Source organism: Acinonyx jubatus, chromosome C2 (genome assembly GCF_027475565.1).
Source record: "Acinonyx jubatus isolate Ajub_Pintada_27869175 chromosome C2, VMU_Ajub_asm_v1.0, whole genome shotgun sequence".
Taxonomy (NCBI): Eukaryota; Metazoa; Chordata; class Mammalia; order Carnivora; family Felidae; genus Acinonyx; species Acinonyx jubatus.
In genome coordinates, this window is record NC_069384.1 from 154,121,661 (window position 1) to 154,149,049 (window position 27,389).

At 46.6% G+C, this 27,389-nt stretch overlaps 1 protein-coding gene and 1 pseudogene across 2 annotated transcripts in view; one reads left to right on the forward strand and one right to left on the reverse strand.

Annotated features, from left to right (window-relative positions):
- CCR4 (C-C motif chemokine receptor 4) overlaps window positions 1–27,389 on the forward strand; it is an 82,057-nt gene that overhangs the window by 18,648 nt on the left and 36,020 nt on the right. For both annotated transcript variants that reach the window (XM_027040570.2, XM_053221735.1), the window contains exon 2: window positions 1,419–3,885. In XM_027040570.2, coding sequence (XP_026896371.1) covers window positions 1,493–2,575 — 1,083 coding nt within the window. In that variant the 5' untranslated portion in view covers window positions 1,419–1,492 and the 3' untranslated portion in view covers window positions 2,576–3,885. The remainder of the gene's footprint in view (window positions 1–1,418; window positions 3,886–27,389) is intronic.
- LOC106989285 (E3 ubiquitin-protein ligase RNF138-like) lies at window positions 2,700–16,694 on the reverse strand (annotated as a pseudogene).

Here is a 27,389-nt window from a genome sequence, read left to right on the forward strand (position 1 = left end):
ACTTAAAAAAAAAGAAAATCTTTACAAAAAAAAAAAAGGAAGAGGAGTAGCCTTGAGTCAGAAAGCCCGTCATCCCTAAATTGCTCTGATCCGCATGTGAGCATGCATGTAACTTTAAGAAGGTCTCAACCTCTTCACCTGCCAATTCGCATAGGAAAGGAGGGTGTTTGGGGAAGCAGAGAGATTTCATTTCTGGCCATGATGTGCCTTCTCGAGATCTGTCAGGCTGATTCCCACTGTGCTAGGATTCAGTGCGCGGGACTGATTTTTTGCGTGCAGCGTTGACGAAAAGACCGCCTCGCATTGCCGTCTGAGTACAGCGCAATTACCTGAGTGCTCCCGCATGCGCGGGGCCTTCTACACGCATCTGCTGCGTTAGCGTCCGACTGGCCCGGGAGCAGCTCGCCACCAGGCCCGGGAGGCCAGGCGCGTTCCCATCGAAGATGGTGTTCTAGGATGGCGTGGGACTTGGGAGCGCGTACCAGAGCCGACTTGCACCGACTCCCAGGGGCTGGTAAAGGCTGTTAGAGATTCGGGAATTTCGCGAGGCCGTTGGTGGCTGGGGTTTCGCCCTGGGGCAAGTGTTTGCACGAGAGACGCCAGCAAGCACCAGAAGTCAGAGCCCCCTCCTGACCTCCCCGGACATGGTGTGCCGGCACGTCACTGGGATCTGGGGACCAAAGAACGAGCTCTGCATGCAACTGTGTGGCCTTCAGAAGTCGCTTAACCTCTCTGAAGCTTTCGTGAGGCACCTGCAGCGTGGCTCAGTACACTTGCTTGGCTTAGAGCACCCGACTTTGTTGGGAGTGCGGTGGGGGGCGGGCAGGAGCAGGGGAGTGGGATTAAATGCACAATACCAGGGAGCACGCTTCGAAATGTATGTCAAGCTTGCAGGAGGAATTGGAATTTTTGCATAAAATCCGAGCCACCCTTCTAGCCCAATGATTACCTAAGCAATTACTGAATTTTTGGAGTTCTAATGTGAAGGGGAAACATGCACAGATTTTCAATCTTTGTTTTGTTTTTGTTTTGCTTTTAAGTCACTAAGACGGCTATGGGTGTGGGGCTGTTGGGAATCTCAACGGTCCTGCAGATGATTCAGTAACCCCAGACTATCGTTTCGAAATGCATCCTTGAAAACGCCTCCTTGAGAAGGAGGTTTTACTGTCCCCATGTACAAGCGTGGGGATTCAAGCCCGCCCCCCCCCCCCCCCCCGAGCAGGAGGGGAGTGACAGAGCTAGGACTTGGAATCTGCTAACTCCAAACCGCAGGATTGTTTTATTTGGCTGCACTGCCCTGCGAGGAACAGAGCCCTTCAACTTGGGAAGGCTGGGAAGGGGGTGTCATGAGCCGGGGCACAATACTCAGCACTATGCTCCGTAGTCAGCACCTTTTCGATTTGCTTTTGTTCCTACAGAGATCGCGTCTGCTCTTCCCTCATTAGCTTCTGGTTGGGCTCAGACCTGCGTCGAGGAGCCTGGAGATTTGAAAATGAACCCCACGGACACAGCAGACACCACCATGGATGAAAGCATCTATCACAATTACTATCTCTATGAAAACATCCCCAAGCCTTGCACCAAAGAAGGCGTCAAGGCGTTTGGGGGGCTCTTCCTGCCCCCTCTCTACTCCTTGGTCTTTCTGTTCGGTCTCCTGGGCAATTCTGTGGTAGTTTTGGTCTTGTTCAAGTACAAGAGGCTCAAGTCCATGACTGACGTGTACCTGCTCAACCTCGCCATCTCAGACCTGCTCTTCGTGTTCTCCCTCCCTTTCTGGGGCTACTATGCTGCAGACCAGTGGGTTTTTGGACTGGGTCTCTGCAAGATTATTTCCTGGATGTACTTGGTGGGCTTTTACAGTGGCATCTTCTTCGTCATGCTCATGAGCATCGACAGATACCTGGCGATAGTGCACGCGGTGTTTTCCTTGAGAGCGAGGACCTTGACTTACGGGGTCATCACCAGCTTGGCCACGTGGTCCGTGGCCGTGCTGGCCTCTCTTCCAGGCTTCTTATTCAGCACCTGTTACACGGAGCGCAACCACACCTACTGCAAAACCAAGTACTCTCTCAACTCCACGAGGTGGAAGGTGCTGAGCTCCCTGGAGATCAACATTCTGGGATTGGTGATCCCCTTGGGCACCATGCTGTTCTGCTACTCCATGATCATCAGGACCCTGCAGCACTGCAAAAACGAGAAGAAAAGCAAGGCGGTGAGGATGGTCTTTGCCGTGGTGGCCCTCTTCCTGGGTTTCTGGGCGCCTTACAACGTGGTGCTCTTCCTGGAGACCCTGGTGGAGCTGGAGGTCCTTCAGGATTGCACCTTTGAGAGGCACCTGGACTATGCCATTCAGGCCACGGAGACCCTGGCTTTCGTTCACTGCTGCCTCAACCCGGTCATCTACTTCTTCCTCGGGGAGAAATTCCGCAAGTACCTCGTACAGCTCTTCAAATCCTGCCGGGGCCCCTTCGTGCCCTGTCAATACTGCAGGATCCTCCAGCTCTACTCCCCCGACACTCCCAGCTCGTCCTACACGCAGTCCACCGGCGACCACGATCTCCACGATGCTCTGTGAGCAACGAAGAGGCGCAAGTCGGAGCGAAGCCTCCCAAAGGAAGAGCTTACTTAAACCTGTATTATAGTAAGAGTTCCTGAGCCAGTGGCGGGAGGACTTCCGTCCACTGCCGAGCGTGGGCCTCTCACCCCACGGTCAGCTCCTCCTCTTGCCATCTGCGAGTGTGGGGGGCGAGAGCACACCGGGCCCCCGCATCCCCCCCCCCAGGCTTGCCTGCAGGGCTGAGTAAGCAGAAGGAGGATTCTGACCCGCATCTCAGCGAGGTTACACAGAACACTGTGCGGGAAGGACCATTCGTTCCCCTCTAACCTGCACTGATGGAGCTCTCTAGGGGGACCCGCGCAGAACTCAATGGTGGAGTCTATCGCTCCTTCTTGCTATGAAAAATGGGCCCTTTAATTACTTTCTAGCTTTTGTGGAACGATATAGAAAACTTTGACACGCTGTCCTAGGGTTTTTCTAATAATATAGCTGAAGGATGGTGGATCCCCTGGAGCCGGGTGTGTGCAGAAACAGATAGTGAAGTAATGAACCTCTGTCTTGATTCTTTTACCTTAAAGGATTATTTGTGAATGGAAGCCAAACTTTCGATGCTGATTCCAAGTGTGAGGATGTGGTGCAAAGGCATTAGCGAGGTCTGATGTCCAAACGTGAAATACAAGGCATTAAAAAATCCAAACATAGTTGTGGAAATTCAAACATACTTTCATACGCTTATGGGCACGTTTTGTGTTTGTGGTAACAGATGATATCCGCATTTCACATAATACATAGGTGCAGATACAGGCATTTGGGGGCTTTTAACTTGTTTACAAACAGAGCCTTCAAAACTAAAAATAACAAGGGCTAATAAAGTATGACAGTGAAGTGCCTGCAGTCAAGGGAGGCAAGAATAAGCAACTAAAAGCTGTTACTGATGTGGCATAAAGAGGAGTGTCAAGCATCTACGAAGTTGTGAAAAACGTCATCCTCTCTTTTAAAATACCGGCCTCCTTCTTAACTTTTGGACGACTCAAAATTTCACTGAGTCATTTCTCACAAGTCATTTTAATCATGTAGTTAATCGTTTGACACCGTTAAGTTAAATCTCTGTTCTTACAGACTTAGTTAATCAGAATTAAGACTTTAATCAAGTTGGGAGAGACCTACAGTCCCTCGCAAAACAAAAACCTGTCTTGCAAACTATTCACCGAGTCACCGGTTGCAAATGCTTCTGTAAGTTCACACCTTGTTACATGCTCTACCTGTATAAAGGGTGCATTTCCAAAAAGTGTGTTTTTAAAACAGGGATTTTAAAGGGGGAAGTCGATGTTGCCTTTATAGACAAAGATAAAATAAAGTTGTACATAGTCGGCCAGAGCCTTTTCTCCGGAGCCGGTTTGTGTTGGGTTTCCTGATGGGGGTGGGGACCCATGCTGCCGTGGGTGTGGAGGACCGGCCCGGCGGGGGGAGCCACAGGGCTCCCTGTGGAGCCATTACATGTGCACACGCGGGGTGAGGAAGGTGGCACTGGGATGCGGGGGTGGACAGCAGCGAGAGGCGGCCCACGTCCTGGGCAGCGTCCCCAGGAGACCTCCCTCCGCCTGGTGACGGCGGCCTGCAAATCTGGCCCTGCGTTCCCCTGTGAGCCTGAACACATTCCTTTCCTCTCGGCCTCAGTTTCCTTTCCTCTGTGAAGCGAATACATTCCAGAAAGAAAGAGGAGGAGTATTTCCTGGTACAGCTTGTGACGGTATTCGTTTCATCACAGTGAGACAGAAATTTTAGGGCACCGAAGGACGGACCGGTCACAGGGGATTCGCTGCCCCTCGACTCCTCCACGCACACGGGGGCAGACAGGGTGGGGTGCAGTCGACCCCCCGCTGCCATCCCTCCTCCTGAGCTCGGGGTCACCCGTGGGCCCGAGTCCGTCAGGCCTTCCTTCCCTGGGCCCAAGGCTGGGGAGTATCCCCTCGGGCTGGGGGATTTGGAACCTCTGGTGACACTCGAACTCACACGTGCCCCTCTCGGAACACCGCAAAGAAAGTTTCTTCCCATTCCGGGGACAGAAACACGAAAAACAAGCCAGCACGATTGCTGCGCAAAGGCAGGAACACAAAGGTGAATCCAGCTACACGTTCTCCCCACCGGAGCCCGTCCCTTCCTCGTGGCAACACGCCCAGCTTCCGGGGAGCGGACTCGGTGCCGTTTGCGCGGGGACAATAGAAACAGGGTGACGTTTTGGGACATCACACCACAGACGTGATGGCAGCACAGCCCCGGGGCCGTACTGACGGCCGCTGAACCGCGTGCTTTTGAAAGGTTAGCTTTATACTGTGTGAATTTTACCCCAACAGCAAGAACAACAGGCAAGCGCCCTGTCACATGTGACCTAGAGCAGGCACTCGGATCCTACTGAACAAATACATTTCACCTGCTTCCAATAAGAAGGGAAAACACAGGGCGTTGGCAAAGGCTCTTCACACCGTTGGGGAGGTTCTCCTCGAGAAACCCTCATAACAATTTGGAGCATCTGACGCCATTAATTCCGACGTGGCGGATGTCTGTTTTGCGCCAGGCAGGATGCTAGGTTATGGGGAGGGGACTAGGATAAAGGAGGAAGTCCTGCGCTCGTGGGGTTTCTAATCTGATAAAGGGACAGACGTCAGATCAACCGTAACGCAGGCCGGACACACACAACAGAACGTTTTGGGACCTTAGGGGAAGGAGAAATGGATTCAATTTCAAAGTTCACAACACAACGAGCCGTTGAAGTGGGCCTGTAGAAGGAGCATGATTTCGACAAACAGAAGGGAGGAAGGAAGGGCGCCTGGGTGGCTTCGTCAGTTAAGCGTCCGACTGCGGCTCAGGTCACGATCTCACAGTCTGTGAGTTCGAGCCCCGCGTCGGGCTCCGTGCTGACGGCTCGGAGCCTGGAGCCCGCTTCGGTCTCTGTGTCTCCCTCTCTCTCAGCCCCTCCCCCACGCATGCTTTGAATCTCTCTCTTGAAAATAAACATTAAAAAATTAAAAAAAGAAAGACGTGAGGAAGGACATTCTAGGCCGATGAAAGGTAGGTGGGGTTACGGGCACTCCATGATCAGGGAGTGCTGAGAGGTTTGTGGAGTTTTTGTAGAGACCACGTAGGGGGGTGTGGGGGACAGCAGCAGAGAAGGGAAGAGGATACCGAAGGGAAAGTAGGGCCCCGAGGGGCAGCAGTCTTGAGCTGCCTCCCGCTGGGCTTGAGGGGCCTAGCGGGTGCCGTGGTGTGCCGTCCACACAGCCCCGTCCACACAGCCCCGTCCGGGACTGACGCACTCGCCACACCAGCTGCCAGGAGCATTGACAGCCGGCAGCTCTGAGCCAGTCTCCTCTCCGGACCGTCCTCCCTGGAGCAGCTCCTCCCCTCCTCCTACTGGGTAACGCGCAGAAGCAAATGCTCGCTCTCCTGCTTTAACGTGGGAGGACTCTGAGCGGCCTCTCCCATTCCAGAGCCCCCTGCAAGGCCGGCCGGGGCCTCTGATGCAACCACGTTGCAGTTCAGTTTGTCCTGCTGTCCAGTCTTGCTTCCTTCATGCCCTCATAGGACGACTCCCCACGAAAGCCCCTGTATGCGAATCTGAGTCTGTTTTCAGGAACCCGTGTCTCAGAGCGGGACTTTGGCATCAAATGGGGGCAAATGGGCCCCTAATACCAATGAAAATTGCCCCCGGGTGTGGGGAAATGAGAAGGCCTAATCTTCATCAGCCTCTGGCCACAGGCCCCGCCTGACTCTTGGTCCCTACGCTTCCGTTTGTCAGTTGCACCTTTGCTCCCGTGTTTCGTCTGCTGCCTCAGTCCCCGAGGCGTCTCCCCGTACACTACTCTCTGTCAAGGTCACGGACCATCTTTATCCTTGGCTGTGCTACAGCCACCTGACATCCTCTCTTCTGTAGCGGTCAGTGACTTCCTGGGCTCAGGTGAAGCAGACACAAGCTCCACCCATTTTTGTGTTCACAACACTTTACTCCTTAAACGTTTATAACGGCTCCAAATTCCCCTGGCAGAAAAGCCGAAATCCACCAGGTGCTTTCATATATCGAAACTCAATTCAGCGTCTTCGCAAAGTAGTTAAGGTTGGGTTTTATTACCCCAAGAAACTGAGGTTAAGGGAACACACTATTCTAATCATGAATCAGACTAACTCCAGCAACAGTAACCCCCACCTAACTGCCTAGCACGATGCCTCGCACAAAGCAGTCGTTCCATTATTTTCTAATGAATGAGTGAATTTCTTTATCTCTTAATTAAGCTCTCTATACTGGCAATTCAAGTTTCTATTTCACTACACAAAGTTCGGCTGTCCTCTCTCCAAAATCCCCCCTATGTTTCTAATAAAACTGCGTGTGACAGAGTTCAAAGACTGATTGAATTGTCTCCTGGTTCCAGAAACCAGTGGGTGTTCTTTGGGCCAAAAATTACTTCGTTAAGACTTTTGCTATGAGCGTGGTTGCAGAAGTCTGCATTCTCGTCGTCTCTAGGAAGCCATAAAACAACAGCAAGAAGAATGAATTCAAAAGCAAACTCCATTTTCAACCAAACTTAGAGACAGACTTTTCAGGTTTCACACTGAGGGCTACTAAACGCGGCCACCGTCGGGCAAGAATTACGTGGGAGCAAGTAAAGAGGAGGGCAGTCAGAGGGGCAGCGGGACAGACCTCAGATGGCCTGCAGACATGCGAGTCCCGAGGGTGGGACACGGCGTGAGTAAGAGCTGTGGATATGGACAGGACTTGAGGCAGAAACCCTCCTGGTGCCAGTTTGGTTCCGAGAAGCAGAGGAAGCAGAACTGCCAAATTTCCAAAGGTCAGGGGCAGAAACAAGAAGGGAGTCACTGGGTTGTGAAAACAGCCAGCCTGCAAAATACCACGCCCTCCCCGCCACCTTCCCCCCGCCCCATGCACACACACATACACACAAAACATGCTTAACGATTCCAAGGTAGACACTGAGAAAAATAATATTGACTATAATCAGGATAGGAAGACTATACAAGTGTAGGAATATAATATTCTATTACCATCATCAAATATATCTACCTCCGCTCAAAATGCGTACTGGGGCAGTCCAGAGGTATTCCAGCTGAAAACCAAAGAAGAGAAGGAAGCCGGCTGTCCCTTCTACGAAACATCGCACTGGATGCACTAGCTCCATGCTATAAGAGAAAGAAATTAGTGGTCTAAAAATTGGAAAAGAGGAAAATTCTCCAAAATACCTGACCAGTACCCTTCAAAGCTGAGCATCATCAAAAACAAGGAAAGTCTAAGAAATTGTCACAGCCAAGAGGAGCCTAAAGAGATAAGACAACTAGATGTAACTAGTTCTGGAATGGAAAAGAACATCAGCTAAAAACTAAGGAAATCTGAATAAAGTATAAGCATTAGTTAATAATAATTTATCGATATTGGTTCATTAAACATAATATACCATGCTACTGTAAGATATTAATAATAAGGGAAATTGCAAGTAGGGTATATGGGATCCCTCTGTACTTTCTACATGATTTTTTATAAACCTAGTAATGTTGTGAAATATAAAGTTTATTTTTTAAATTGGAAAGGAAAAGACAAAGTATCTCTAGTTGTAATGATAGTATTGAATAACTGGAAAACTTAAGGGAATCACCAGAAAAAATATTGTGAGTCATAAGATAATTGAGTTAATAGGTGAAAGCACTAATACATAAAACTCAATTACACTTATGTTTGCAAATAACCATTAGTTAGAAGATGTGAGGGAAAAACAGACCTGCATTTTGAAAGAGCATGGAAAACTCCTAATTAAGATACATATTATATATCTGAAATAGATAGGATATAGTGATTCATCACTTACATATAACATCCAGTGCTCATCCCAACAAGCGCCCCCCTTAATGCCTATGACCCATTTAGCCCACTCAAAATTACTCCAGCAACCCTCAGTTTGTTCTCTGTATTTAAGAGTCTTTTATGGTTTGCCTCCCTCTCTTTTTATATTTTCCCCTCCCTTCCTCTATGTTTATCTGGAAAAACCCCACTTAAAAAAATGTTTATTTACTTTGAGATCGAGCACAAGAGGGGGAGAAGGGCAGAGAGAGGGAGGAGAGAGAGAATCCCAAGCAAGCTCCCGCTTGGGGCTCTATCCCTCTCTCTCAAAAAAAAGGGGGGGGGGAATTTAGCCTATATTAAAGATGGCTTTTTAAATCAAATGAGGCATACATTAAATTTCTTTTTTTTTTTTAATTTTTTTTTCAACATTTATTTATTTTTGGGACAGAGAGAGACAGAGCATGAACGGGGGAGGGGCAGAGAGAGAGGGAGACACAGAATCAGAAACAGGCTCCAGGCTCTGAGCCATCAGCCCAGAGCCTGACGCGGGGCTCGAACTCACGGACCGTGAGATCATGACCTGAGCTGCAGTCGGACGCTTAACCGACTGAGCCACCCAGGTGCCCCTTAAATTTCTTATTTAAGGAGTCAACCAAATGGACTGCCCTCTGGGGGAGAAAAATTAAGCTTTGATTCTTATGTCACATTATACGTGGTTAAACTTCCAAAAGATTGGAATATAGATTCTAAAAGATAGGAATATAGATTCCTATATTTAGGAGCACTTGGGTGGCTCAGTTGGTTGAGGTTGATTTTGGCTTAGGTCATGATCTTCTGGTTCGTGGTATACAAGTCCCACGTTGGGCTCTAGGCTGAGAGTGCAAAGCCTGCTCGGTCTGCTCTCTTCTTCTCTCTCTGTCTCTCTCTCTTTCTGTCTCTCAAAAATAAACATTTTTAAAAATGGGCAAAAGTTTTTAAAAAAAGGTAAAGTATTTAAATGTAAAAATTGGAACCACAGAAGTTCTAATAGGAAACACAGGAGAATTTCTTCATAATTTGACATTGGCAATGCCTTTCTGAAAATTCAGAAGACCTAAACAGATTAATAAATTCAGCTTTGTGAATATAAAAATGTGCACGACACAAACATCACCAAAAGAAAAATCAGAAGACAGACAACAAATAGGCGAAAATATTTATATGCAGTTGAACTCATTCTCTAATAACTAAAGTGGCACATGGATTCTCAATACTTTTCTATATGGTGGAAATGTTTAATAATGGCAAGTTAATTAATTAATGGCTATTCATACTATGGAATGTGATGCTATTAAAGAGAACACTTTTGGTGTCCTGGAAGTGAAGGGGCCATGTTGGTGGGTGACCCCGCGAAAGGTACCAGGCGAGCGGCGAATCGGGAGGAGTGGTAGTGCGTGCAGTCCGCAGGTGAGAGATGGCAGGCCCCGGTGAGCACAAAGGCAAGAAGGATGACAATGGCATGGGCACGGCCATTGATTTTGTGCTCCCCAATGCCCGGCTAGTGCTGGGGTGGGCGGAGCAGCCATGCTGGGCATCGCCACACTGGCAGATAAGCAGATGAGCCCATAGGAGAACTCGGCAAGTCTACTTCTAGGACTCCACCCTGAAGAAATAGGTGGCAATACAAATAAATCTACCCCAAAGTACGATGGGGCGATCAGTGCCCCTACCAGCCCCACCTGCCTGAGCCATTCAGGGAAGTTCCTAGCTTTCCGTACTCACTCTAAACATCAATGGACTCGATGCTCCATAGACATAGGGTAACAGAATGGATAAGAAAACAAGATCCATCCACATGCTGTTTACAAGAGACCCACTTTAGACCTAAAGACACCTGCAGATTGAAAGTAAGGGGATGGAGAACCATCTATCATGCTAATGGTCGACAAAAGAAAGCCAGAGTAGCCATACTTATATCAGACAATCTAGACTTCAAAATAAAGACTGTATCAAGAGATGCAGAAGGGCATTATATCATAATCAAGGGGTCTATAGACCAAGAAGACCTAACAATTGTAAACATTTATGCACCAAATGTGATAGCACCCAAATACATAAATCAATTAATCACAAACATCAAGAAACTCATTGATAGTAATACCGGAATAATAGGAGACTTCAACACCACACTCACAGCAATGAACAGATCATCTAATCAAAAAATCAACAAGGAAACAATGGCTTTGAATGACACACTGGACCAGATGGACTTAACAGATATATTCAGAACATTTCATCCTAAAGCAGCAGAATATACATTCTTCTCCAGTGCACATGGAACATTCTCCAGAATAGACCATATACTGGGACACAAATCAGCCCTAAGTAAGTACAAAAAGATCGAGATCATACTGTGCATATTTTCAGACCACAATGCTATGAAACTCGAAATCAACCACAAGAAAAAAATTTGGAAAGGTAACAAATACTTGGAGACTGAAGAACATCCTACTAAAGAATGAATGGGCTAACCAAGCAGTTAAAGAGGAAATTAAAAAGTAGATGGAAGTCAATGAAAATGATAACACCAAAACCCAAAACCTCTGGGACGCAGCAAAGGTGGCCATAGGAGGAAAGTATATAGCAATCCAGGCCTTCCTAAACAAGGAAGAAAGATCTCAGATACACAACCTAACCTTACGCCTTAAAGAGCTGGAAAAAGAACACCAAATAAAACCCAAAAACAGCAGCAGACAGGAAATAATAAAGATTAGAGCAGAAATCAATGTTATCAAAACCAAAAAAAAAAAAAAAAAAAAAAAAGTAGAACAGATCAATGAAAACAGAAGCTGGTTCTTTGAAAGAATTAACAAAATTGATAAACCACTAGCCAGTTTGATCGAGAAGAAAAAGGAAAGGACCCAAATAAGCAAAATCAAGAATGAAAGAGGAGAGATCACAACCAACACAACAGAAATAAAAACAATAATAAGAGAATATTATGAGCAATTATATGTCAATAAAATGGGCAATCTGGAAGAAATGGACAGATTCCTAGAAACATATATACTACCAAAACTGAAACAGGAAGAAAGAGAAAATTTGAACAGACCCATAACCAGTAAGGAAATCGAATTAGTAATCAAAAATCTCCCAAAAAACAAGAGTCCAGGGCCAGATGGCTTTCCAGGGGAATTCTACCAAACATTTAAGGAAGAGTTAACAGTTATTCTCTTGAAACTGTTCCAAAAAATAGAAATGGAAGGAAAACTTCCAAACTCTTTCTATAAAGCCAGGATTACCTTGATTCCAAAACCAGACAGAGACCCCACTAAAAAGGAGAACTATAGACCAACTGCATCCTGATGAACATGGATGCAAAAATCTTCAACAAGATATTAGCCAACTGGATCCAACAATACATTAAAAAAATTATTCACCACGACCAAGCATCCGCAGGGCTGGTTCAATATCTGCAAAAACAATTAACGTGATGCATCACATCAATAAAAGAAAGGACAAGAACCATATGATCCTCTCAATAGATGCAGAGAAAGCATTTGACAAAATACAGCAACTTTCTTGATAAAAACCCTCAAGAAAGTAGGGATAGAAGGAGCATACCTCGAGATCATAAAAGCCATATATAAATGACCCAACACTAATATCATCCTCAATGGGGAAAATCTGAGAGCTGTCCCCCTCAGGTCAGGAACAAGACAGGGATGTCCACTCTCACCACTGTTATTCAACACAGTATCGGAAGTCTTAGCCTCTGCAATCAGACAACACAAAGAAATAAAAGGCATCCAAATCGGCCAGGAGGCGGTCGAACTTTCACTCTTCGCAGATGACATGATACTCTATATGGAAAACCCAAAAGATTCCACTAAAAAACTGCTAGAACTGATTCATGAATTCAGTAAAGTTGCAGGATATAAAATCAACACACAGAAATTGGTTGCATTCCTATACACCAACAATGAAGTGACAGAAAGAGAAATCAAAGAATCGATCCCATTTACAGTTGCACCAAAAACCATAAAATACCTAGGAATAAATCTAACCAAAGAGGTGAAAAATCTATACACTGAAAACTATAGAAATCCTATAAAGAAATTGAAGAAGACACAAAGAAATGGAAAAAGATTCCATGCTCCTGGATAGGAAGAACAAATATTGTTAAAATGTCAATACTACCCAAAGCGATCTACATATTCAATGCAATCCCTATCAAAGTAACACCAGCATTTTTCACAGAGCCAGAACAAATAACCCTAAAATTTGTATGGAACCAGAAAAGACCCCGAATAGCCAAAGCAATCTTGAAAAAGAAAACCAAAGCAGGAGGCATCACAATCCCAGACTTCAAGCTATACTACAAAGCTGTAATCATCAAGACAGTATGGTACTGGCACAAGAACAGACACTCAGATCAATGGAACAGAATAGAGAACCCAGAAATGGACCCACAAACGTATGGCCAACTAATCTTTGACAAAGCAGGAAAGAATATCCAATGGAATAAAGACAGTCTCTTCAGCAAGTGGTTCTGGGAAAACCGGACAGCGACATGCAAAAGAATGAACCCGGACCTCTTTGTTACAGCATACACAAAAATAAACTCAAAATGGATGAAAGACCTCAATGTAAGAAAGGAAGCCATCAAAATCCTCAAGGAGAAAGCAGGCAAAAACCTCTTTGATCTTGGCCGCAGCAACTTCTTACTCAACACGTCTCCAGAGGCAAGGGAAACCAAAGCAAAAATGAACTACTGGGACCTCATCAAAACAAAAAGCTTCTGCACAGCGAAGGAAACAATCAGCAGAACTAAAAGGCAACCGACAGAATGGGAGAAGGTATTTGCAAACGACAAGTCAGATAAAGGGTTAGTATCAAAAATCTACAAAGAACTTATCAAACTCAACACCCAAAAAACAAATAATCCAGTGAAGAAATGGGCAAAAGACATGAATAGACACTTCTCCAAAGAAGACATCCAGATGGCCAACTGACACATGAAAAAATGCTCCACATCACTCATCATCAGGGAAATACACATCAAAACCACAATGAGATACCACCTCACACCTGTCAGAATGGCTAACATGAACAACTCAGGAAACAACAGATGCTGGTGAGGATGCGGAGAAAGAGGACCTCTTTTGCATTGTTGGTGGAAATGCAAGCTGGTGCAGCCACTCTGGAAAACAGTATGGAGGTTCCTCAAAAAACTAAAAATAGAACTACCCTACAACCTAGCAATTGCACTACTAGGTATTTATCCAAAGAATACAGGTGTGCTGTTTCGAAGGGACATGTGCACCCCCATGTTTATAGAAGCACTATCCACAACAGCCAAAGTATGGAAAGAGCCCAAATGTCCATCGATGAATGAATGGATAAAGAAGATGTGGTATATATATGCAATGGAGTGTTACTCGGCAACCAAAAAGAATGAAATATCACCATTTGCAACTACGTGGATGGAACTGTAGGGTCTTATGCTAAGTGAAATCAGTCAGTCAGGGAAAGACAAAAATCATATGACTTCACTTATATGAGGACTTTCAGAGACAAAACAGATGAACATAAGGGAAGGGAAACAAAAATAATCTAAAAACAGGGAAGGGGACAAAACAGAAGAGACTCATAAATATGGAGAACAAACTGAGGGTTCCTGGAGGGGTTGTGGGAGGCGGGATGGGCTAAATGGGTCAGGGGCACTAAGGAATCTACCTCTGAAATCATTGTTACCTCTGAAATCTACCTCTGAAATCATATGCTAATTTGGATGTAAATTTTAAAAAATAAAAAAAATAAAGTTAAAAAAAAAGAACGCTTTTCAGCTACATACCTATTATCATGCAGAAATGTCCATGATATATTAATAGCTTTTTATTTTATGTATTTATTTTTTAGACTGAATTACTTTTATTAATATATATATATATACATATATATATATATATACACACACACATCAAGTTATTGAAATGGGGACTCCCTGTAGATGCAGTTTTTTCCTTAAAGATGGCACCTGCAGGCACAAAGACGCAGAGATGTCTAGAGCTTTCGGCTGTTTATTTGAAAAGATTCTTTTTTTTCCCCCAGGGGGAGCGGGGGGAGGGGGCAGAGGCAGAGAGTATCCCAACCAGGCCCCACACTCGGCTTGGAGCCCCACGCAGGGCTTGATCCCATGACCCTGGGATCATGACCTGAGCCGAGATCAAGAGTCCGACGCTCAACTGACTGAGCCACCCGGGCGCCCAGAAAAGACTGGGTTTCCTCATCTGGCTGAAGATTCACAAATTCTCCATAATCAAACATGTCTTTGATTTAGATGACTAACGAAATTTCTAGTAACCTGGCTGGGATCTCCCCAGGGAAGAGACACACAAATAGGACACATCACAGGAACTATCTGAAATAGGGGATTACTGGTACAATGATCCCGTAAACGCCGTCCGGTAAAATCTGATTCTTGACACAAGGGACACTTAAAGGTGGGAGGCCCAGAGGAGCTTGTACTCTCTTGATAAGTTTCTGTGTTATCAGATGTAGACGTTTCACTCCTATTACTGTTCCCTACTGAATCTTGAGAGCTCTGAAAGCTTGGAATGATGGAGGAAACACCATATTCATCTCAGTATTTCTTACCAGATATGTAACGATGTCTCATGTCTCAGAATTTAATCTGGTTTGCACAGTATCTGCAGCTACCGGAAAACTTCCTCATGACAATTTGAAGGTCTATGGCCCATTCAGGACAAGCAGTCTCTCTCTCTCTCTCTCCCAGTCACACTTCCACGACAGAGGGGACAATGTGTTCCGCTTTCTCTCACTGCAGTCAGGAAACATTTTCTACAGAAAACTTGCTGACCGGCCGGGTCCTTGTGGGTGTTTTGTGCACCTGCTGACCAACGGGGCAGTGGAAATCATCCTCAGTGTAGGACGTGGCCGCTGAGAGCTCCTCAGCCACGGAAGGGGATGGGGGGCCAAGGCAATGGCAGTCCCCGACTCTCTACACGAACTATTAACAGCATGTTTAAAACCTGGAAGGATAAACCTCGAACTTAGCCCCCAAATCGTTAGCCATTAAAAAAAATTCTCCCCAGATTTATCGAGCTATTATTGATGTTAGTCATTTCATAGAAGGAAGAATTACACTTTATACTTTCTAGGCTTCTTTATTTCTTTAAACAAACATGCATCACTTTCATAATCTGCCAGAACGATAGACATATTTCCATTTTAGAAAATGAAAGGAGATCTTTGTGGTTATGGGAAGCTAAGGAACCGCAGAGAGAGAGTCTAAAAAAGAGGGCTCACGGGTGAGGTGAGCAGGGGGACGCTCAGCCTGACATGACACCCGCCTACAGAGGTCTCGGTGCTTTGCCGAAGATGCTGACGTCAGTGCTGGGAATGGGCATTAGGGTTCACAGTGTGCGGTGTGTGCAAGTTGGCATTAGAAGCCTGCAGAACGTTTTTTTTGATCACACAGGAGATAAACGAGACTCTAATTGGAGCCCAGCGAGGCAGGAGAACGATCTCCATCGAAAGTGCACTGTGCAGCCTCCTCTCCGTGGTTGCCTTGGTTGGAGGGAGGGATTCTTCCTAATTTTGATGACATCACCATGAAAACGTCACATGCAAATGAAGCGAACAGTGGTTCAGGTGATGCGCTTTGTGGTCCAGCTGGGCTCTTCTCGGGGGGATAACTGAGGAGGAGTCAGACGGGGCTCACGCAGTGGACAAGGAGGGAACTTACGAGGGAATGCGTTTGAACTGTGCGTTCTTGGGGTCACAGAACTGCTGAGCGGTTCACTGGAAGCCTTCTAATTAAGGTGCAGCAAAAATTCACAGTTTGGGGGTCCTCCTGTTTTCCAAAACTTACCGAGACGACAGATAACATGCAACAAGAGAGATTCAAAAGATGGTTTTGGAGGCGCCTGGGTGGCTCAGTCGGTTGAGTGTCTGACTTCGGCTCAGGTCATGATCTCACGGTTCGTGGGTTCGAGCCCCATGTCGGGCTCTGTGCTGACAGCACGGAGTCTGGAGCCTGCTTCGGATTCTGTGTCTCCTTCTCTCTCTGCTCCTCCCCAGCTTGTGTTCTCTCTTTCTCTCAAAAATAAACAAATATTAAAAAAATAAAAAAAAAAAAAGATGGTTCCATACAAGAGCTACTTTGGGAAAACAAACTGACACTTATTTGAAAGTTGAACATATACCTACCGTGCAATCCAGGGAGTCTACACCTAGGTATTTCCTCAAGTGAAATGAAGATCTCAGTAGATCTCAGTCTATAAAAAGCTCTATTCTAGAATGTTCATACCATCATACTTCATGGTGAAGGACTGAATGCCTTCTCCTTCAGAAGATCAGGAACAAGACAAGTATGTCTGCTGTTGCCACTTCCATTCATGTTGTACCTGAGGTGCTTGGCAGGGAAACAAAGGCAAGAAAAAGAAACAAAATGCACTCAGATTGCAAAGGAAGAAGTAACACTCTGCCTATAAAGTGACATAATCTGAGGAATCTGTAAGAAAGCATTAGAGCGAACAAATAAATTCAGCAGACTATAGGATACAGTGGCAATATGCAAAAATCAATTACGTTTCTATCTACTGGCGACGAGCAATCCAAACATGAAATGAGAAAACAATCCCATGTACAAGGACATAGATAAATTTAACAAAAAAGTGCAAGATATGTGCACTGAAAGCTAGAAAACATCACGGAAATAAATAAGAGGTGCACTAAGTCAATGGAAGGACATTCCGTGCTCATCGACTGGAAGATTTGGTAGCTTAAAGATATTTTTAAAATGTCAACACTTTCTCTTTTTAAAGTTTATTTATTTATTTTGCGAGAGAGAGAGAGAGAGAGAAAGCGGATGAGGGGACAGAGAGAGAGGGAGAGAAAGAATCCCAAGCAGGCTCCGTACTGTCAGCGCACAGCCTGACATGGGGCTCGATCCCACGAACTGTGAGATCATGACCTGAGCCGAAGTCAGACACTCAACCGACTGAGCCACCCAGGGGCCCCAAAAGGTCAGTACTTTCTAAATTGATTTCTAGTTTCACTAAAATCCCCATCACACCCCCAGCTGGCTTAAAACGTTGTGTGTGTGTGTGTGTGTGTGTGTGTGTGTGTGTGTGTGTGTGGAAACTGACAAGCTGATTCTGTAGAGCAATGAAGGGGATCCAGAAGAGCTAAAACAACTTTTAATGAAAATGAAGTTGGGGCACCCCGACTTTCCAATTTCAAAATCTACCACAACGCTACTATGATTAAGACAACGTGGCACAGCATAAGGACAGACATGAAGATCAAGGGATTAGGCTTGAGCGTCCAGAAATAAACCCTCATGCTTATGGCTCACTGATTGTTTAACATGGGTGTCAGGACGATCCAGTGGGGGGAGAGAGTGGTTTCTTTCAACAACTAGTGTTCAAACAACTATTCACATGCAAAAGAACGAAGCTGGACCACTACCCCACTCCATACACACAAAAAATTAAAATAGATCCCAGATCTAAATGTAAGAGCTAAAACAGTAAAGTTCTTAGAAGAAAACAGTTATAAATCTTTATGACCTTCAGTTAGGCAAATTTATAGAGACAAAAAGCCGAGGAGTGGTTGCCTAGGGCTGGGAGAAGAGGGACATGGGTCTCTTTTTGAGGTGATGAAAAGCTTTGAAACGTAGATTGTAGTGACAGTTGCACAACTCTGTGAATATACTAAACATCATTGAATTGTGTATTTTGTTTTTTGTTTTGTTTTTATTTATATTTAAAGAAAGACAGAGAGTGCACATGAGCAGGGCAGAGGTTGGGGGAGAGAGAGAATCCCAAGCAGGCTCCGCGCTCATGAAGGGCCTGATACAAGGCTCAATCCCACGACCCAGGGATTATGACCGGAGCCGAAATCAAGAGCTAGATGCTCAACCAACTAAGCCACCCAGGTGCCCTCAATGGTGCATTTTCAATGGGTAAATTTATATTATGTGAATTATATCTCAATGAAAATACTTAATAGAAGAATGTGTATAATAGCTTTATTCATAATAGCCAAGGGGCTCAGTCAGTTAAGTATCTGATTTCAGCTCAGGTCATGATCTTGCAGTTGGTGAGTTCAAGCCCCACGTCAGCCTCTGTGCTGATGGCTCAGAGCCTGGAGCCCGCTTCGGAGTCTGTGTCTCCCTCTCTGCCCCTCCCTGGCTCGCACTCTGTCTCTCTCTCAAAAATAAACAAACAGTAAAAAAAAAAAAAAAAAAAAAAAAAAATTCATAATAGCCAAACACTGGAAATAATCCAATTGTTCACTAGCAAGAGAATGGATAAACAAGCTTGGTATATTCATGAAATAGTACACTACTTAGTAATGTAAGTGAAGGAATCTTCATGTATGCAACAACATCGATATGCCTCGGACACATTATGTTGAGCAAAAGAACCCAGATGCAAAAGGCACGTATCGTATGATTCTATACAGATGAAGTTTTAGAACAGGCAAAATTAATCTATGGAGAGGGACGCCTGGGTGGCTCAGTGGGTTAAGCACCACCTCTTACTTTCAGCCCAGGTCATGATCTCACAGTTTGTGTGTTTGAGCCCTGTGTTGGGCTCTGTGCTGACAGCTCAGAGCCTGCTTAGGATTCTCTCTCTCCCTCTCTCTCTGCCCCTCCCCGCCTCTCTCTCTCTCTTCAGAATAAATAAGTTTAAAAAACCCTAATCTGTGGAGGAAAAAAAATGATAACAGCTGCCTTTGGGGGTGTAGTATCTGCTGCAAAAGAGGACAGAGGAATAAACTGCGTGAGGGAGATTTCCTAGATCTTACTGGGTGTGGGCGACCTGGGTAGATACATTTGTCAAAATTTACTGTACTGTACCCTTAAAAATATGCATGTTTTATGGCATGCAAATTGTACATCAATAAAAAAATACTGCCGCCATGCCTGGCTGGCTCCGTCAGTGGAACGTGCAACCCTTGATCTCAGGGCTGTGAATTCGAGTCCCATGTTGGGTGTGGAGGTTACTTAAAAGAATAATAATATCTTAAAAAAATACGCCGCAGAAAAATTATAGGCTCAAGCATCTTGGGGGACCAGAAGTGGGAAATGAAAGCAAAGCGGTGAGCAAACGTTGAGACCTCAGGTCTGTCGGATCCCGGAACCTGAAGCTGGCAGGCTCTGCCAGCAGTTCTGATCCCGTGGGCCAGCTCTGCTCTTTTGATATGGGGGGCTTGAAGCCAGAGGCTACATCGGGCCAGGGCGACCTCACCCCTGAAAGAAGACGAAAGAATTGCTTGTTGGCAGTTGCAGGCCTCGTAAGCCAGAGGATGAACACCAACTCACGACTAAGAATTGAACTAAGCCCCAGGCACGGGGCTCCGTGACCCGATCTGCGGAACCCCCAGAACTACAGGGCCTGAGATCCGAACCACCGACATAAGGCCTGGCTGTACACTGTAACTCTAACCTACTGACTGGAAGGAGTGTTAAGCTGAAGTCTCTAGAAGCAGAGTCTGAGACGGGGGGTCCAGTGCAAGTGGTGTACTAGGGGCTGCTCTGTGGAGAAGGGAGGAAACGATGTAGGATAGGGAAGGGGAAGGAGGTAAGTGAGGGTGTGCTCTGTATTAGGGTTCTCCAGAGAAACAGAACCAATAGGAGATTATCTATCTATCTATCTACCTATCTATCCATCCATCCACCCACCCGCCCACCCACCCATCTGTCATCTATCTAGAGACTTTTCTAAAGAACTGGTTCACGTGGTTATGGAGGCTGACAAGGCCCAAGGTCTGCAGGGTGCGTCTGCAAACTGGAGAGCCCGAAGAACTAATGGTATAGTTCCAGTCGGAGGGCTTGAACCCCAGGGAGAGCCAGTGTTTCAGTTTGAGTCCGAAGGCAGGGCCAAAACCAATGTCCTACCTTGAAAGCACTCAGGCAGAAGGAATTTGCGTCTTTTACTTGTGGGAGGGTCGGCCTCTTTGTGATATTCAGGTCTCCACCTGATTGGGTGAGGCTCCCCCACACTAGGGAGGACAATCTGCTTTTCTCAACCTAGCGATTCAAATGTTAATCTTAACCAGAACCCTTCACCCAGAACAACGGCTGACCAAATGTCTGGATACTCCGTGGCCTAGTCAAGTTGACACGTTAAAATTAACCGGCCCAAGTTCCCTGCATTGGCCTGATCCCACAGGGCCTCTCAGACGTGAACTGTACCACAGAATTAATCCCACTTTGAGGCACAGGGTCTGGTCTCTTGTGTCCCCATGTCAGTGAGGCATCCCTGACAAGTTAAGCCAAGAGTAGTTCTCTGGGGAAGGGAGCGACCAACGCTCACAGCAGACAGAGGAGGGGTGTGTCAGCAGGCAGAGGCTTCTGGGTAGGGCACCCACAACATCCTGTACAGAAGCAACCTCGATATTCCTATATAGGGATGAGGAGCACAGACAGACACACAGACAGAAACAAATCTTTATAAGCAAACTAACAGAAAATCTCCAGTGAAAATGAGCATGCAAACCCAAATCCCACAGTCCAAGGAAAAACTATACTTCTAGAACAATGAACAAGATCAATAATCAAAACAGGAGCTCACTTGAGATGAACTCAGTGTAACAGAATAGTGCAGGAAATACTTTCAAATAAACATGCTGATCTGTCTTGAGGAAGTCATAATGCCCAGTAAAGTGACAAAGGTTCTACATTTACCGATACCAGGATGGGCTGATCCTACCAGAGGTGTTAAAAGACACACATGTGGGTGTCAAAAGTAAACTTCCTTCTAGAACTGAACTTAATTTCTATTTTGAGGTCCCAGTCCTACTGGAGGGAAAGACCCAATCTCAGTCAATTCTGTGTCTTCCCTGCTCCCCTCTTCCTCAGTACCATGTGGTGTTACCATTTTGGGAAAGGGACTCTGGTCTTTGTCATCTGTTGATGTCACTACCTGCTGAGCAGCACCTCATCCTGTCTGGGCCTCAAACATCAATCCATGAGGTGACCTGCTGAGCTGACCCGCCCTCGCATCCAGGACTTCCCCAGGCTACTTATCAGATCCTCTGGTGACACAGGACACGCTCCATGTTTTCCTGTTTCACTCTGTGGTCTCGGGAGGCCTAGTGAGGCTGTCTGGGGCCTCTGCTACTTCATGCTGCTCTAGCTGGCACCGGAGACCTTCCTCCTGCCCTCCGCTCCGTGTCTGGCTCATGGGAACCCTTGAAGGCTGTGTTGGTCCATGTGTAGACGCCCATATGCTGTGCTGTCTCCACACCTGCCCCGTGACGGGGATCTCGGGGATCTTGCTTCCTCCCCACGCTTGGTCTTGGGGATGATGGCTCATAAATCCCCATTTGCTCAGGTATCAGAACCCCGGCGGGGATTCTATCAACGCAGCCCAACCCCAAGGGCTTGGCCATGAGAGGTGGCAGCGCAAGGACTCTTCTCAGGGACTCAGGGACGCTCACTACCGTCTGCCTGTTTTGTTTTCCTTCTGACTCCTCTCCTACTACTCTCTCTCGGCCCACCGAGGCCGCTTGCCTCTAGGGCCCCTTCCAAAGAAGTTGGCCTTGGAGGGCAAAGGTGAGGATGTGTCACTTCAGGAACACAGATGGGACGTGTTTAATTTAAAAATTATGATAAATTCAGATGTGCGAGTAGACAAAGAAGAGGAGGGAAGTGAAGATGAAAGGATGGGCAAACAATATGGAGGATGGGAGAATGTCTTCTGAAAACTGGAGTATCTAGGAGCGCCTGCTGGCTCAGTCAGAAGAGCACGCGACCCTTGATCTCAGGTTTGTGAGTTCGAGCCCCACGTTGGGTGTAGAGATTACTTAAAATCGTTTTAAAAAAACTGGAATATCTAATATTCAAAACTCCTAAACTTGTGCTGTTGAAATACAGACCGCCCCTCGCCCCCAATCTCTTTAAAGCCTCTGTAGAGTTCTAAAGATAAAACGGCCTGATGTGGGTGAGGTTTTTGTGAAACTCAAGGGACTCAGCTCCACATTTGAGTCAAGATACTGCAAACGAGTGTGTGGGATGATCGTTCACGAACTGAACTAATTCAGTGGAAGCAGAGGCAGAATGTCTAGCCAGAGGAAATGATGAGAAAGTAAGCCCTCCAGGGGTTCACAGAAACATGGGAAGGTTTTGAAGACAGATCTTATCTAGATCCTTGAAGAGAAGGACACCTGGCCTCACATGTGCATTAGACACGTCGGAAGGGATGTTGGAGACACGTGGGCCCCCTCTTAATCTGTGGACACAGTCACAGAAGAACTCACTCACCCATGAGGCACTGATGGAGAACCTTCGAGGGGCTAGATGTGCTGGGTACCAAGGATACAAGAATGAAAATCACGTGGAACTTGTCATGAAGGCTCTCTCAGTCCGTGGTAAACAAACACGCACAATGAGATAAGCTACGTGCCGTAGAGAGGGATGTAACCAGAGAAGGAATGAACAGCCCCTGCACCAACGAACTTCAGGGGAACTCAGCTCTTGGAGAACATGTGGGGGCTTCCTTTGTGCCCCACGCATTGCCTCTTCTGCCCCCCGAGGCTCCCAGAACGGTTTGCCAACGTGGTCCTAATCCACGAGTCTGCATTTCTGTCACAGGGCGCTGGATATTTATGTATGTGTCCTTTGCCTAATTAAAAGTGGGAAGTTCCTCTTTGTTGATTTCTGTGATCGCCATGAACTACTGCTTCCTGAGCACAGGGCCACACCGCAGATGCTCCAGAAGGACCGCTCCCTGACACCACAGCTAAGCTTGTGGGAGAGCGCAGGGAAAGCATTAAGAACAAGTGTCATCAAACCAGGAAGGTGCCCATCATGTCAAACGCCTCTGGGTGAGATAACTGCCTTAGTGTCCAGAGTCAGCCCGGAGAACAACAGACTCTTTCTGGAGAGGGACCTTTGTCCCCAAGAGACTGGGAGAGACTCACGGCACATTGGCTTTTCGGGGGCAGGTCGTTCTTTCTCAAGTGGGTGTTAAAGGCAATTCTCCTCCATTTTCCATACGCGCAGCCATCAAAATAAAACAAATTCCGTAAGTTTCAAGAGCTGAGGACGGAAATAAGCTCCTGCACTGCCTGTGGGTCTTCCAACAGAGGAACGCACGGGATTCGGACACAATAGGAGATTTGTAACAAAAATTCCTGCACGAAGTCCAAGCTTGCCTTTCTTTTAATGGATGAACAAACCCAAGGCAAAATAGTCTTTGGGGTAACCCAGAGAAAGACGCAGAGCTGCGAGGTGGAGGCCTTGCCTGGCCCACTGGGGTAACTTGGGAAGGGAGGGGAGCGGGGGGAGGGGAAGGCGGGGGAGACTCAGCCTGAGCCCTGGTCTTCTCCGTGCTGCTGACTGGCTGTGACTTTGAGTCTCTGTTTCCCTTCTTGGGACTCAAAGTTCCCTGCCTTCAGGATACAGACTAAAATTTGATTATTTTGTAGTTCCCGAAGTTCTACTTAGTTCTTTTCCAAATCCGTGATGTGTCATCATACTTTCCTATCCCCTGCAGATCTTTTCAACGTTGTTTATTGGTTTGTAAATCTTGTATTTATTTTAAAATATGTCTCACGCTTTCAATATCTAAAGCCCACATGGGTCTGCTCCTGCTGGTTTTAGTATATACCGCTTCATTTCTGCGTGTGTATCTGGTCATATTTGACTGTGACTGCTCATCGACCCTGAAGATTCTTTGGGGGGATTTCCCAAGATGTGGGGTGAAGCTGCCCTTATTCCAAAGGTGATTTTGAGTTTGCTTCTGTCAGACACAAAGGGGCACTATCGGGTTCGGACGATACTTCAGCTCACAGCCCGACGTTTATCGGACCGCCTCAGTGAGGCAAGTTTAGACCCCAAGTCCACGCAAGGGCTGGCCTGTGCTCACAGCCTCAGGAAGGGCTCAGAGCAGTGACTCCTGCCTTACCGCACATCAACCACTTGTCCCTAAACCCCTGGGATTCAGCGAGGGAAAGGAGGTTTCCATTTGCCCCACTCGTACCCTAAGGATTGCAGCCGCCCGGGGGGACGTGGGGCTGGCTCCTATTAGACTTCCCGACCTGGAACACCCCTGAGCCCGTCCCTCGGAAAGCCACCCCAAGGCAGTTCCCAGCCTCTCCGTCAGTTTACTCTGGATCACCAGATGCAAAAATGTCACTGAATGATCTATCGCTTTCTTATTATCCCATCAGCTTTTCAGGGCTCTGTGATAAAGGATTGTTCGTTGCTCCTTAGAGTTTTACCATTTCTCTCTCTCTCTCTCTCACTATATATAAATATTTATATAAATATAAAAAATATAAATATATATAAATATAAATTTATATAAAATATAAATATACAAAATATATTTAAAACATATTCATATATATTTTATATAATATATAAAATATATTTAAATATGTATATATTTTTTAAGATTTTATTTTGGGGTCTGCCTGGGTGGCTAGTTGGTTGAGCGTCCGACTTTGGCTCAGGTCGTGATCTCAAGGTTTGTGAGTCTGAGCCCTGCATCGAGCTCTGTGCTGACAGCTTGGAGCCTGGGGCCTGCTTCAGACTCTGTGTCTCCCTCTCTCTCTGCCTGTCTGACTGTCTGACTCATGCTCTGTCTGTCTGTCTCTCTCTCAAAAATGAATAAACATTAAAAAAATTTAAAGATTTTATTTTTTTAAGTAATTTCTACACCCAACATGGGGCTTGAACTTGCAACCCCAAGACCTAGAGTCGCATGTTCCTCTGACTGAGCCAGCCGGGTGCCCCCCTTCATGTGTGTTATGCATACGTGTTTAGAATTGATATTTCTTCTTGACAAATAGCAGTTTCATCATTTTGGGCGTGGCTTTCTATTCCTAGAGATATTTTCAAAATTAAAGTCTGCTTTTTGCCGTTGTTGTTTGGCAGGGCTATCACTTCCGAGCGTGAGCTTTAAGAGCCAAGGAGTCATTTTCCACAGTCCCTGTTTCACACTTCGGTGAGCTGTGGGAGGAACATTCCAGGTGGCGGCTGTTCTGTCAGCCTGGGTCCTAGTGTGAAAACAACTGGGAACTGAGACCCCTAAATGACTGGCAAAGGACGTGTAGCAAGAGAAATAATCTTGTTTTAAACTGCTAAGACTTGGGTGTTGTTTGTTATGTAACATAACTCAGCCTGTACTGGCTGATACAGAAATATCGGGCTAATGCCTCGAAAATGTTATCTTCATTAGACAATCATATGAGACACTTGGCATCGGGTCCCCTGTCACCTCTGCACCCCGTATGTTCTCAACACTGCCCGTCCCCATCACTCACCTGTCAGGGACTGACCTTGCTCTCTTGTGGCCTTGCTCTCCTCTACGGTTAACTTCACCCAGAACACTTCCCCCACCCTTCACGTGGCTAAAGCTTGTCTTTTTTTTTTTTTTTTTTTTTAATGTTTATTTATTTTGAGAGAGCGAGCGAGCTGGTAAGGGCAGACCGAGAGGGAGAGAAAGAATCCCAAGCAGACGCCACACTCAGCGCAGGGCCTGACACAGGCTCGATCTCATGACCGCGAGGTCATGACCTGAGCCAGAATCAAGAGTCGGACGTCTAACTGACCGGGCCGCCAGGCGCCCCAAAAGCTCATCCTTCAGGTCTCGTTTAAGAGGTCTCTCTAGTGACCCAGGGCAGATGCAAAGGACGCTTTGTCCAAATCTCTGTTACGGACTAGTGTCCCCAGTGTCCAGCTTCTGTGAGGACTGGTCCAGCCTCACAGATGCCCTCGTCTCTTGACTTTGGCTACCCGCTGTGAGCATAGCCAGTTCCTCTCCTCCTATGGCAACCTGCGGCCCACGGCTGGCCTCCGTGGGGTTGGGTAGTAAGCCCGGCCCCAACCCCCGACTCAAGGCAAGGCCAACTCTGTGGTACAAAGAGTACGTGTGTTCCTCTGGAACCGGCAGCCTCAGCTGACTGACCGACCGACCTCAGACACGAGTGCGCCCCGCCGACATCAGCAGAGTCTGGTCCAGACTGGAACGGCCCAGCAGAACCGTGAGCTTAGGAAACAGCTGTTGTTTTCAGCTGAAGTTAGTCTCCCTGCTTATCCATATTCCCCTGCCCCCTGTTCTTCCCTACTCCCTCTCTCCTCAGGGCATGCCCTCTATAAACCGCATGTGCCAACGCCCTTGTCTTAGGTCCTGCAGGACGACAGGGTCCCCGACTGCCTGCTCCTGGGCCGTGAACCTGTCCTGCACCGCCCCTCCACTGTCCCAGACGTGGTTTCATTCATTCAGCGACCATGCCTCGAGTCTGTCTGGTTACTTACCTCTCCCACTAACTACAAACTTCTTGAAGGCACAGGCCTTGTTTTTATTATTACTGCTATTGACAGTAGCTCTATGCTCTTAAAAAAAAGATGGAGAGAGGGGTGGTAAAGTGGTTACCATTTTATCTTCAATGCCCGGCACGCATTAGGTACTCACTGATAGTTGAATGAACAAGGGAATGAATGAACGAATGAATGGCTGTCTGGGATTAAGCAGAGAGATGCAGGCTGTAAGCACTTCTGTGAGCACATTGGAGATGAACGACATTTCCATAAAGAATGGATCTTGGGGACTTTTCGGGTTCAAAGACCAAGGACTTCAGCGATAGAATTTCTCCGCCAAAGAAGGGCTAGATCCAGTGTAGAAAAACACGGGAGCAGAAAATGGCTGAATTTTGCTACGAACAGAAAGAGGAGCATGTGGGACCGAGGCGACGTTGAACGGTCCTACTCACAGAGGAGGGGCTCCGGGCCGGGTGCTCCCGTGGCCCGGTGTGTACATTTTACACGTGTTATATGTTGCCGCACACGCACGGCTGAGGAGGTGGTTATTCCCGAAAGCATCGCTCTGTTTGAGTGCCTGTGATGGGAGACTCCTTCCTAGCTGGAAAGAGGCGAAATGCTGGTGTTCAGAGTGGGGAAAAAAATCAGATGATCATCTCAGGCTCCTTTCTCCGCCCTCCACCTCCGTGCTCCTGAACAGT